Source organism: Limulus polyphemus, unplaced genomic scaffold, assembly GCF_000517525.1.
Source record: "Limulus polyphemus unplaced genomic scaffold, Limulus_polyphemus-2.1.2 Scaffold3847, whole genome shotgun sequence".
In the NCBI taxonomy this organism is placed as follows: Eukaryota; Metazoa; Arthropoda; class Merostomata; order Xiphosura; family Limulidae; genus Limulus; species Limulus polyphemus.
In genome coordinates this window covers 53,390-67,592 of record NW_013669457.1, presented here as the reverse complement: position 1 = coordinate 67,592, position 14,203 = coordinate 53,390, and the positions used below count along the sequence as shown (strand labels likewise).

The 14,203-nt window shown below is 30.1% G+C and overlaps 2 protein-coding genes across 4 annotated transcripts in view; both read right to left on the bottom strand.

The window, feature by feature from the left end:
• LOC106470153 (stromal interaction molecule homolog) overlaps positions 1–7,106 on the bottom strand; it is a 45,135-nt gene extending 38,029 nt beyond the window's left edge. For all 3 annotated transcript variants that reach the window (XM_022398733.1, XM_022398734.1, XM_022398731.1), the window contains exon 1: positions 6,473–7,106. In XM_022398733.1, the coding sequence (XP_022254441.1) occupies positions 6,473–6,526 (54 nt within the window). In that variant the 5' untranslated portion in view covers positions 6,527–7,106. The remainder of the gene's footprint in view (positions 1–6,472) is intronic.
• A 4,417-nt stretch (positions 7,107–11,523) lies between these two features.
• LOC106470152 (FRAS1-related extracellular matrix protein 1-like) overlaps positions 11,524–14,203 on the bottom strand; it is a 53,995-nt gene continuing 51,315 nt past the window's right edge. Inside the window, exon 19 of the mRNA XM_013930682.2 lies at positions 11,524–13,471. Coding sequence (XP_013786136.2) covers positions 13,263–13,471 — 209 coding nt within the window. The 3' untranslated portion in view covers positions 11,524–13,262. The remainder of the gene's footprint in view (positions 13,472–14,203) is intronic.

Here is a 14,203-nt window from a genome sequence, read left to right as displayed (position 1 = left end):
AAACCTTTACACAAGTAGCCACTGAGTCATGCAAATGAAAAGAATTCAACATTTAGTTGTAAATAAAAGTTTTTCTTGGAAATATTTGGCTATTTATGTAGGCATTTTTGTATGGTTTTGTGTATTTCTAACTTGTTTCTGCAATTTTTGCCAATCTAAATCATCCTTATTTTTTAATTTTTGTATTACTTGTTGTTACAAAGTTTTGTATGTCTGGGTTAACAACCGCAACTTAAATCATTCACACAGTTCAATATTTTTGATGCTAGTTTTTAATGACAACTCTGGATGAGAAATATTATTAGATCATAGCAACATAGGCTTTGATAAATACTCGCGTTCGAATTTCTTGCACATTTCGACATTTCTTCGATTACTTGTTTTAGAGAAGACATATGTTAACAGCCGACTGATTGCAACAAACGCCTACTTTGTAAATTCCCTTCAATAAATTAATTTAATACGAGTAGTCTATAAAAAGTCATACATGGTTGTTATTTACAACTATATTTTCAAATATGTCTGTTCTTGGAATTTTCCGCAGCGAAACTTATTGTTTCACGCTATTACCATACCATTGTACAATTAATTATACTTGTCATACGACAATAGTATCAGGCCTGTTACATTTTTAACACTGCATTCTTTATCTAGTTCTTTAGGAAATTTCAAGAATTAGCAGTGTTGAATAATAGTATTCCAACCACACTATGTTCGCCATATCTGTTGCCAACGACGCGTTTCATTTAATCCAGAGCTCATTAGGTCGGCTGGAATACATAAAACACAGTAGTGGTCCCTAATATTGAAGTGATAGATCAGAAAGTAAGTTGTTATTTTAACGCAAAGTTACACTTATGGACTATCTGCACTATATCCACCGTGGGGAATCGAATTCCGGCTTTCAGAGTTCTCAGTCTGTAAACATCGTGCGTTGACCTACCAGGAGACAATAGTAGAGGTAAGGCAGCTAGTCAACAGCATTCATCGCCAACGCCTGAGCTACTCTAATCTAAACGAATGCTAGGACTTGACTAAAATGCTTATAGCATATGCTGAGCAAAGTGTGGTGCGCGTTTCTGTAACAAGGAGACGCGAACCAAGAATCCTTGGATTCACAGTCCAACCATGCTAACCACTGGAACATGTTCATGTATTCGTAAAATTAAATAGAGGATCGTTTTGGGTAAGCAATGTTGAGGACTTTTAAAAATTCAGCGAGGTATAAAGTACATAAAACGTGTTGTTGTTTAAAAGAGAGAAGAAATGATATTGAAAATATTTATAGCATGACTTAAGCAATGCTTTTTCATTTTAGTTTTTCATCTACATATACTACATGTTTGACAAAATCCATTCACATCACCCATTTAATTCCATGAATCTTACTTTTTTTTTACCTATCTATACTGTATTGCTAAAAATACTTGAAAAACATAAAACCAAGTAAAAATACAAAAGTACTTTGGTCTATCATAATTATTCATATTGTCATCAACCGTATAGGTAAGTTTGCACAAAGGTGAAACTTTCACCCAATCCCTTAGGGAACCCGGGTATTTCGCGAAAACACTTTTACAGGGAGTCCCCCAAAACGAACTCCAAATCAGGGACTGATTTAAGTTAAAACACGTAAATAAGTAGGCTTACTAATTAACGTTTGTAACTTGATTAAAGAAATTAAACTTACATTTCTGTAAATGTGGGTCATAGGCCCACGGGTTCGCTAGTACAATTCATAACTTCGTACAAGAGGGAAGGAAATGAAGGCTGTGTAAAGTAAGAGCCGGCTGAATTAAAAAAAAACTGTCGACTGGAATTTACATTTTAGTCCATTCGTAAAATATCCTTAATAGACAGGTTATTATCATAATCATGTAATGGCAGTTTTTAAAAATATTTCTGAATGTGTTCATGCACACGTATAAAAACGTTTTTCTAAAGTAAATATCTTTCATAAGTGATTTCATACATTTACATGGATGTAGCGATTACAGTTAACTTAAAGAAACCACCAACTCATGTCCACTGTAAAGAGACTCACATAAATACAGAAATAAGAGTAACGGAAAAGCATTTAGATGTACTGTGTACAATATGCAAACGTAAAAATGTCATAAGCAGGGAAGAAGGAAGTGCAAATATGAGATACCAGTTTTGTTGATTCTGTAACTTTATAGTTTTTCTGCCATTCGTTCATCTACCAGGGCTTGGATTAATTCATGACACAGATGGTGCAGTTTTAAAGGTCTCAATATCAAAGTACAGCATTATTTCTAGAACAGTACCCTAACTAGACGGAAAGTACTTCAAAGAAAAAGTGATTTGAATACTTTATAATGACAAATCTATTCATATTTCATATGAATCCATTCCCACCATGATGATGACTTTATTTATAGTTTTTGCCTTATTTTGCTAGTGATCACGTGCTGTTTCCAACTGTTCGGGCACAAAGAAAACAGTGTAAGCAGATTTGACAAAAATTCAAATTCTGCATTTTCCATACAATTTTTGTACACAACAGTTACTTGAAACTACCCCTCATAGAATGTGTTGTTTTAACAAGTGACAATCACTTTGGCATTAAAAACATTAATTTGTAAGCTGATTCTGAAATCAATGAAACTTAGGTTATGAATGTTAAAACAATGGATTTTGAAATATTAAATCATATTTCTAAATATAAAAGAATCATATACACTGCTTTAAATGGTTAGAAATATCATGATGCAGTGAATAAAATTCCATTTCATATCACTTCCTCAGTGGTCCCCAATCTGTGGGTCACAGAACTAAACACAGTAAAAAAAAAAAATCATTTTAAAAGTATTTATGAAAATAATTATCCTAATTATGGTTTTCAACAAAAGTGCTAAATATGAGAGTAGTCCTAGACTTTACCCAAAAATATTAGCACAGTAATTAAGATTAGATCGAAGAAAATTTCCGAGCTACTCAAGTGGGTTATGAGGTGGGTGACCTAAAATACAGATTAAGCCTTTCCTGGAGCAAACGTATTGTGCCTGATTAAACAATTAATTATTTTATCTGAACAAAGCATATTCTTCTGTGTCAAAAATGGTAACACACTTCTCATGCACAATCCAATGTTTGACTTTTTCTAAAAAGCAAATCACCATATGACTTTCTGAAGTATATGTCACTCTCCCTACATATAATATAGATGTTATGTAAGTAAATTTTATCTTTTCAACTGACAACTATGCACATATTACACCCAACCACTAATAACCTCTGATTTCTTTTCAAGGAATTTTGAAGGCAATAGGATAAGAAGAAAAGGTTGAAGATTTTGAAAAAATAAGGAGCCTTAGTTAAGACTATTTTTCTGACAATGTGATTGGCTTATGAAATAAGTGCCATCAGTGCTGATGGAAAAAAAAACACCTTTCAAGGGTTTAAGAGGGGAATCATTGGTTTCCTGAAAAATAAAAGTGGGTTTAATTTTCATTTGTTCTTGGGACAAGTGTGTGAGAATAGCCTTGAAGGATCAAATAGTTCCTTTTTTTCCCATATGTTAGTTATAAGTAAAAATACATTTATAATATATTCATTGTACTTAATTTATGGTTTTATACTTTTCATTTTCAAATAGAAAGTTTAAAACTGGGTATCACAAAATCTAGAAGTTTTTCACCCATTTGTTTTCTCTGCATCCTGTAATGTTTTAGAAAGAACAATTATTTTATCAATTAAATAACTATGACAAAAAACTAACTATATATATAAACATATATATATATATATTGTATTTCTTTCTATATTTGAAGAGGTTACTGGTTATTTCCAAAGTTTGACATTCATCTTACCATAACTATGTTGATGGAAGAAAAAAAAAAAAAGAGTTATGTAGATAAGACCCAATCTACAGTATATAAATAAAATTTTTTTTTAATTACCTGCTTAATGTTATTGCTGTTTAATTCTAAAACATGCTTGTAGATCTACTCATTATTTCTTTAACTTGTAATAATGTGAATCTTGTTAGGACTGGAAATAAGAATTAGACAAAAATAAAATTAATCAAACTTTTTGTGAAATAATATTATTCTTTTATTACACATATGTGCTTCATAACCAGTAAAAACAAAGAAATCATTAACTGAAGGTGCATAGGCTCAGTCCAGTGGACTAACCTCATTTGGGATTAGGAACTTTGATTACAATTCCAAATTTACTATATCCACACAAAATGTGGCAAGCTTTTAGTAAAATGTGTAATACTGTTGTACACAAAAAAGTCAAATGTGTTAAAATATGCATACGAATTAATGATGTCAATTTAACACAAATTCTGACAAGTCAAAGTGCAAGTTGTTATTTATGTGAAGAATAAAAATAGTTTTATCCATTGTAGAGTTTGCATATTGAATTTGCATAACCTCTGAAATGCATATCTACAATTTTTTTTGGTATTCCTGTTTATTATATCTGGTATTTACTCTCCTTTACCATGAACTGTTGCTAAAATGAATAGCTTATAACTCTGACATCAAATACTTAATACCATGTTGAATGTCACTGAAAAGGTAAAAGCATGTGCACTTTGACCCCCATTCATACACATAAGGTTAAAGAACTGTGCCACTATTTCATACCAACCAAAAAACTAAATATCATAACTAGTCAAGCTTTCTTTCAGAATTTGTAATTGGTGACAGTGACTGATGTGGTGCAAAGCATTCAAGTGTCGAAGGTGCAATATGTCTATAAATATGACCTGGTTGTATTCCCAAAGTTCTTTTTACAAATATGTCTAAAATAGTACAGTTTAATGGGTACCAAGATTTTTCACACCAAAAGCTATAATTTACAAACAGAATCTTCAAAAATGCAAAACAAAAGTAGGGAGGAAGAACTGACTTTAATGGTGGAGTGGGGGCCTCCTACTAGTAGTTTACATATAAGTGTGTGTGTGTGTGTATTTAAGAGTAATTAAATGAATAAAATGCATACAATTCTAGTATGTTTCATATTTTAAGCACTATAGTTTTAAATGACAAATTTTAAAATATATGCACATATTTTACAAATGTAAAATAACTATATAAATACATTAACATTTCACTTACTAAAGAATAAGTTCATAGAAAGATGTTGACAATGTTTGCTTATAAGAGATGAAAATATGCTAAGCTTGATATCTTTCTAGCTTCTATAATACAGAAGGGTATTGAAAGCAAATCAAATGACAATATTTGATATACTCAACAATAACAATACTCTACAGTTACTAATATAACAACTCCATTTAAGTGATGAGAAACTTGCATTTTATCTCTCTTAGCAACTGACAACTTGTTAGGTAAATAAAACCATGTGGCATCAGTGTAAATAAAGCATCATGTTTTTTTTATTTAAAGAGTAATACTAAAATGCCAAGTGGCCCAGTTAGGCATTTTATAACACATGGAAGATAAAAATAAATAAATGAAGAACACTCAATAAAACCTATCTAAACAAGAAAGGGCTTCAAGAAGGCACAATCTAAACTTCATAATAATAAATCAAAGGAAAGTTTCCTCTACCATTAAAGATGCCTTAAACACAAGAATTAATATAATATACTATTTATGGTTATAAACAGATCTTAATTAAGGGAGATCAAATACTGGTCTGTATTTACTGATATTAGTTAAATCTGTATCATTTGCCTTGGGGTGGAAATATAACATTTTCTCAAAGTATACAATTATTTGATTTAAAAACCTCATGTTGTACATAAGAGATTTTCCACTGAAATTTAAAACAAATACATCAATTCAACTTTAATATATTAGAACTTTTTTAATTTTCCAAATTTCTCACAAAACAATATACATGAGGCATACCAAGCATTTCTTTTAGTTTATGCAGGTGAACAAGTTAGGCTGAATTTTACAGGGAAGGGCAATTTATTTCTAATATAACTATCCATCAAAGATTAAAATACTCAAGTTATAAAAAAAATAGACCTTCACACAAACTGAAATAAGATGTGCAAGATGATAAATCTATATTTAATAATAATACACGTACTAACTTGATACAGTAAGAATAAAAAAATACATAGTCAAATATGTATGTAGGTCTAACAATAGGCCAAACACATAGTTAACTGTGACTTCCAAAATTTAAATACAAGTATAATAATAGTAATTAGTACACTAATATGAGCTAATGCAAACATAATTTTGTGTTGAATGAAATGCCAATTTACTTAGATAAAAATACTTACCTGATTACATTTTGAATATTAGTTATTACTTACTAATAGTAAGTAATATTCAAAATGACATCGTGTATTTTTATAGTAATACTATTATTAGTTGTGCTATCAGTAATAATAGCATAAAATGCAAGTTGACGGGATTACTAATATTAAATCGTAACTTTAGATTTACACCCTTAAAAATGTGCTAAAAAGTTAAGTCCTAATGGTAATATTAATTAACCTCATTAGACCTACCTGCTTCTGATAAATTATCCGTGCCTTGTTCTTTTGCATAAACCGAGACCGCATAAGCGATACCGTTACTAGTAGTACCTTTACCAGTTGAAGAATTCGGAAAGGAAGAAAGACATAAAGCTAAAATCATACTTATTAGAATAAAGAATTGTGAAGTTCTCGTCAAGTGACTTCGGAATGATTTGAAACTGAAAGTTACCGTTATCCGATATATTGTTAGCATGAATAATAAAGTAGGCTTACACCAAGTTAAAACCGTTATGAAGTGACAAACCACATCCATAGCAGCTTCTCACTGTTTTTCGGAATAAATTATACAAATACAAAATTGAAAAGTTCGATAATACACGTCAAATATCCACAGTGCAACCATATTAAAAAAATCACATAATTTGATCCACTGAGTAATATTATTAATATCAGATGATGGAGATTAGCAGAATAATATACTAAAAAGCCTACATAATTTTATTTTTAAATAACATTGGTAATGTTCACATAAACTTAAGTTAAACTGAACTTGTTAACCTCTCAGTAAAGGTGACCAAACCCTTACTAGGTGTTCACTACAGAACTACAAGTAGAATGATACAGCTTCAGCGTGCTAAAATTTGAAGCTTAATAAGTTACTAGATTCTATACCGTGTAAGTGTAATTTTTAAACTGGATCTTTATTGCAGACAGGTTGTTACAGCATGGTTATACCTATCGTAACGACAGAATGCGGTTGTGCAGCCTAGAAAGGTAGTGACATCTGTAGCTTTTCTACATTTTCAAATTAAAGAATAAGAAAACTAGCAGTTGAACATTAAGCTCCTCTGTTTTTAATTCTTTATTTTAATGTAAACCTAATCAAAGAAAATGTAATCCGAATTGAAGTTATTATCTACTGAATTTCTTCTAATAGACTATGCTGTTCTGGGAAACATTTCAATTATTTCTTGGAGTAAAAATTAACTATGCCTATATTGGTTCAAAATCACAGCTTCACAGTTAGTGTTTCTTCGTATACTCTATTATTTCTTTAATGTTACTTTATGAACAGTATTGTATTTAATATATCTAACTCTATTATTTTTTATTATATAGATTGTTTTGCACTGTTTCCTTAGTATGTGGGTTTAGGAATAATATAAATTTCCTGAGCTGGTCGAACTTCGTGAGATATTATTGGCCTTACGACCGAAAATATCTTTAACATTGAGGGTACCCGAATTATGAAGCAAAGCATTCTAATTTTTATAAGTAAGAACATAATAAAAACATGCTTAGTTAGCTATACTCTTTATGGGATTGATTTTTAGTTTAGCCCTAGGTAGGTAACTTGCTCTGATCTTCTTGAGGAAGACAAGTCCATCTGCCAAAAGCACAAGTTTCATTCTGGATTCTTTGAATTTGACTTAACATATTTATACAAGTTTTGTTTTTTATCCAAAGTTTATTTCTTTACAAAATAACCACCGGCTCTCTTCCCTTCAATAGCGGAGTCCCGTCACAAAGTGGCATCTGTAAAGATGTTTGAGGTTAAAATACAATACCACTATAGTGAAATAGAAGAAGAAAAAATGCGAGATCCATAAATGTATTATTGAATCAAGGTTGAAAATTGAACATTCCCTATATAATTAATATTTGTTGTTGAATTATAAGTATCTTCATATTTGTGTTAATTTGTTTTAGGGTAGTGTATAGTTTTTCTTTCTTCTGTAATTTGTTTCATAACTCTCACAAAGAGTTATCTGCTCATAATCGTCCCTAACTTTGAACTTATAAATTAGGAGAAAGACAACTTGTTCACAGCACCCGCAACTAACTCTTCTCTGACCAAATAGTGGGATTTGATCGCCACTTTTATAATGCACCCACATTTTCCGAAATGTGGAAATACATATATATTTCCTTTTATTTCTATATTTCAGAATTTTGGCGCAAAGCTATACACGTTTAGCTGTTTTTAATCTTGAACTCACAACCTAAAAGGAAGAAATCTAATAAGCAGCATCCACCACACTCTTGTCTGACCGAATAGTACAATATGACCATTCCTTTAATATCATGCCCATGGCCCCAAAGTGCAGGTGTTTTGGTGACAAAGGGCGTGAACTATGATTCACAATATCAGCACGCTAACCACTAGACCAGTTTTCTAATTACCAGCAATTCTTTGTTCTGTTCACTTCTGATGTGGTTCGCATATTACTTCATATTGAATAATTCTGCTTTTCTGTTATAAAAGTCAGCGCAAAGAACTGACCAGAAACTGGGTTAAAATTACTCATTTTCTATGAAAACACATGGGAACCCCAACAATAATTAGTGGGACTAATTAATTGATCGTATTTTATGTGATTCATGTGTTATTAGAGAGTATCTATAACTAACAGTCATTTCCTTCGCATCAGCTTCCACTTTCATACAGTTCCAATTAAACAAATATTTTAAAAAATTCCAAAAGTTTCTTGTATATAGTTGACAAAAAATACATCAAGTATATTCAATTTGTTTGTAATTAAGCACAAAGCTACACAATGAGCTATCTGTGCCGTGCTCACTTAGCGTTGTAAGTCGCGGTCATACCGCTGCGCCACTGGGGAAGAGGGGGGGGGGGCGGCTTTAACAAGTTTTTTGTGCAGTTGGTTGTCTTCAATCATCTTCATTTTCAGTGTGAATGATATATACATTTAGAAATATGTTGTTGGTGAATTTGTTTCAACCTCAAAATCTGTGAATTCAAAACAAAAAACAAACATTAGTTCTCTAGGTTTATTGTTTATTCAAAAGTACATTTGTCTTCTTTGAAAAAAAAAAGGTTAAATGTAAAGCTTACTAAATTGCATTACAAGTGTTTTTACACTATCAAAATACTTACACAATACAAGACAACTGTGGAATTCTAATTGGCACCTTTTCGAAAATAATATAAATATTTTCAACATGATAAATGAATAACATTGCTAAAAAAGGTAATACATCTATCATAACTTTAAATACATCTTGTAACAAGTAGAATTTTCAAGGAAGCACAAGCAGCTAGGCCACATTGCAAACAACTGTTTGTTTCACCCTTGTGAGAAGTGATGTTTCAATGTCAAATCATTAAGCATGTTGCTTGGGTTATAAACTGAGATAAACAAAAGTAAGATTATTGGAGAAAAAATAATAAAGAATATGTTTTTAATGAAAAAAATGTTTTATAATTGTATATGTCATTATAAAACCACAATATTAACACCAAGTTATACTGCTAAATCAAATACTGGGCACATTATTAATACAAAAAAAAATTCTGATGTTAACTGAAGATAAAAAAGTTCATTTGGAGATTTCTTGGACTTTACAACAGTCAAACAATTCATGAAAAAGTTGGACTATCTGAAAAAAATTCTATTGAGAATACTTTAACTGCCTCATAATATATATATATATATATAGTTCTGTTGAAGATATGTTTGGTCACTATAAATGACCAACCCAAACCACAAAAGAAACCAGTGCACAAATTACTTATCTGATTAATAGATCTATATTTTCAATTTAAATGTAGGATCAGGCAGTTTGGTTCAGTTTATTCAGTGTATATGAAATGTACATACTTGTCTAAGAAACATCACGACATACATGGAAATACACTATCATAATTTTTCCTCAAAATAACAAGCTAAAGTAGCAAAAAACTGCAACTTAAGAATATTTTGCCTGTTGCGGAATACTTAGTTACTTTTTTTTAATAATTATTCCAACATCCTTAGTGTATGTTATATAAAATCATATATTCAATGTCAACATCTAATCCTTACACAACCATAATTTTGCTAATACACAAATTAACTGATGTTCAATTTTCATATTATTACTATTTCTAAATTTGTTGATAAACACCTTTATGCTTTCGAACACTTCTTTTGTCTAAAAGATGTGTATTGTGTTACAAGACTATGGCAAATCTCTAAATCATTAGTCTGATGGATGATTTTTTAAACACTTGCATCAAGTTTTAAGCCTTTTTTGTTTTATTTAAATAAAAAGTTAAAATTATATATTCTTTTCCAAAATAATATCATAAAATACACTGAAAAAAATCTGCTAAGCTTTACCTTTAAAAAATAGATTATTATTAGGTTTTACAATATAAGGTTTGTTTGTTTGTAATTTAGCACAAATCTACACAAAGGGCTATCTGTGCTATGCCCACAATGGGTACTGAAACCCGGTTGTTAGTGTTTTAAGTCCACAGACTTACTGCTGTGACACTGGGGGTGCTAGAATATAAGGAACTACGTGTACTTTTTCAAAGTATGGTAGTACTCAAAGTACCTTTTCAATTCGTTTGTTTCAGAATTTTTTGTGAAAATCTACAAAAAAGATTATCTGTGCACAGCCATCCCTAATTTTGAACTAACAGACTAGAGGGAAGACAGCTAGTTAACAGCCATCCCTAATTTTGAACTGACAGACTAGAGGGAAGACAGCTTGTTAACAGCAAACACTGCCAACCTCTTGGACTACTTTTATCTGACCAAATAGCATAATTTCACCATTACTCTTATAGCACACTCATATTCTCAAAGTAAAAGTTGCACTTTTGTGGTGGGAGGACATGAACTAAGAACCCTCAGATTCACAGTCCAGGCACGTTAATCACTCAGCTATGCCCAACTCTGGCTCTTCATAGTGGCATTATTATAATGTCCATATTACATGAAACTATTATATTTTTCAATAAAATGTGTTGAAACAGTATTTAAATTTGTGAGTAAAAGCATTTTTGGCAAAAATCAGATTTTTATAAATTAAAAACATCATTAAAAAGATGTAGTATTATATATATATATATATATATACTCCATTTTGTTTTTGTATTTAGAGCATCATTAAACAACGTATGTTTGAGTATTGTTCTAATAATATCTTAGATATATTTCATAACAAGTATTAGTAAGAATTCTATTAAAAAAATTGCTTCTTATTTTTAAATATTGTAAAGAAAAAGGAATACCTAAAATTAACTACTTTTGGTGAAATTAAAATAATCAGTATTTTTTATTACATCACTTTTACCTAATATATTTTTATACTTGTTAAAAAGTAATGGCTTCAAATAACTGATTTTTAAATTTATGTCAGTTTTAAGTAAATGGGAAAAAGTATTAGTAAATCAAAATTACACTTGGAAATAATTCATTACAGTTTCAACATAAAATAAGTTCTAGGAGAAAGAGAACAAATAACACAGCCAAACTATCCAAATCAGCCACAACTTTGAGGAAGTGAAATACCATATCTGCAATACAGTACTTGAGTATTTTAGAATTTCTGTATTTATTAAGCTTAATATTTTTTATGAAACTACACCTAAAAATCTTTATTTTCAATTCTTATGCAAGCACCTCATCTGCATTGCTTTCACATCTAATTATTCTAGTGTTTAACATTTATAGTGGACAATTTTAGAAGAAAATGTTTTGATTTTTTTTCGACTGACTTAAAAAATGGATTAGTTTCAAATGACTATAATAACCATATAAAAAATGCTCAAATTAACAAAAAATCAATTTTGTTAATCATTGAACAATTCTACATCATTGACTCACTACAGACTAGGGTAAGGTGTATACTTCAAAGCATTTTTCTAACTGAAACAAAAATTATTACACTACTTCAAGATCATATGAGAATACTAATAACCAGTCATTAATAAGCTGCATTCCAACAGTATGTTCCATGAAATATTTAGAGTTCTTACAATATTAAAACATAGTGTGAGTTGACAACTTCTACATCATTGTTCCATTACATTAAACACTTTAACATATAGTGTTTTGAATCCATAATTACCAGTATTCAGATTATTTTCATCAAAATGTTGAAGTAATTCGAAGACAAAATTAAATGCAACCACAATTATTCTTTAATATAAGATGTTAAATGTAGCATTTAATATCTTTGGTTGTTACACATGTAAATGTCCAACAGTAATTTTTACATTTTTGTGCTAAAATCACATTCTGAAGTTTTTTTACTATTGGCTAACACAGAAAACAAAATAATGCTATTTAATACATTACAAATATGCAATATTTACAAGTTTAAATATAAAATTACAATGCACCATATGATTCTAAAACAGAAATTCTTTTTCACATCACACCTGACATTAGATCTTTTACTGACCATACATACCTTCAGAGTTTAACCAATACTGTGAAATGGAACTTGACTGGAAGAAACCATCAAAACAAAAGTTGACTCAACCTTCTTCAAAATGATTTTAATATACACATATATATATATATTCAAATCTAACACATATTAAGCAAATGCACGAAAATCTTATTAATGTGCAAGTTTCCTTGTTTGTTATAGTAAACAAGGCTGTGCTTCACATCCAAAGACACACAAAGTCTGTTACTAAGGTCAGCATTTCATGAACTTTTTCTCAGCTACACCTAAAATATAACTTAGCCTTCAATTTAGCTGAAACAATTATTTTAACATAATTTTCAATGGTAATAAAATAATTTTTTTCTGTAAAAGAGTTAAAAAAGTAATATAAAAATGTTGGAGAAAGTAAAAATATGCATTAACTGTCCTAAGACAAAAGATGGAAATTTATCAAAAAAGTAGAAAAATTACATACTTCACATACAATCGTCATAAACCTAAGATAAGTAGTACCAGCCTATAATATTCTGCATTTTTTAATTTGCTTGAAGCTGAACTATAAACATATGATAAAAAACATGAAGCAAAAGCAAGAATAGCAAATTAAATCTAATAGCTAAGATGGTATTTAACCCGGAGGTCTAGAGCAAACAATATTGTGATGATGGCCTGCACAGTTCCTGTTAATCCATTGGCCAGTCCCTCTGACCAAAACACATCGATGTTTCACTCGACCCTTTCGAGAAACCTTAGGAAATCGGGGTTTCCAGTTGACAAATGGTACTTCAGACAAACCTTTGTATCCCCATCTAGCATTTCTTCTGTTGTACTGTAAGCCTTAATTGTGTAAAACAAAAAAACAAATAAGCATTATAAATTTACTTTAAATTCAAGTTTAAAATGAACTAAAAATCCAAAGTTCAACACCTATTTCATCTAAAAACACACTAAGGTTACCGTGTTACTTATTCATAAGTTTCTTTAGTGTATATCAATAAATACTTATCAACATAGCTACATTTGCTTTATGAAAGAAAACTAATGGTTTTGAGTTTCACAGGAAACTACTCACCAGAAGCTAAGGTGTTCATAACAAGATTTATAATTTTTCCTCTCATAGTAACCTTTTGAGCTTAAAAACCAACAAAAAAAAACTTACGAGTTTGAAGACTAGATTATGATCTTATCTAAACTGTATCTAAATCTATACTAAATGTTAAGCACTTGCACGACCTAGGATATGGACCAATATTTGGGAGTGATAGTAACAAAGCAGCAAGTTTGTGCTATCAAACATCCTAAAAACAATTACAATAAAAGTTTCATTACTTGGATTAATTTATACTTAAAATTACAAGATTTTAGGATGAATCAAATATCATGATAAAATTAGTTTTATTACTTTTTATTGCAACCCATAAGATATTACTTGAAATGTGTCAACCTGTGAAAAAAAAAAACAAGAAAAAAGAGCCTTACTGCTCAGAATCTATTAGATTTTAATAACATATTGTATCATTTGTTTATACTGCACTAAAACATTTTTTTATGACCAGTTGCTGTTTTCAC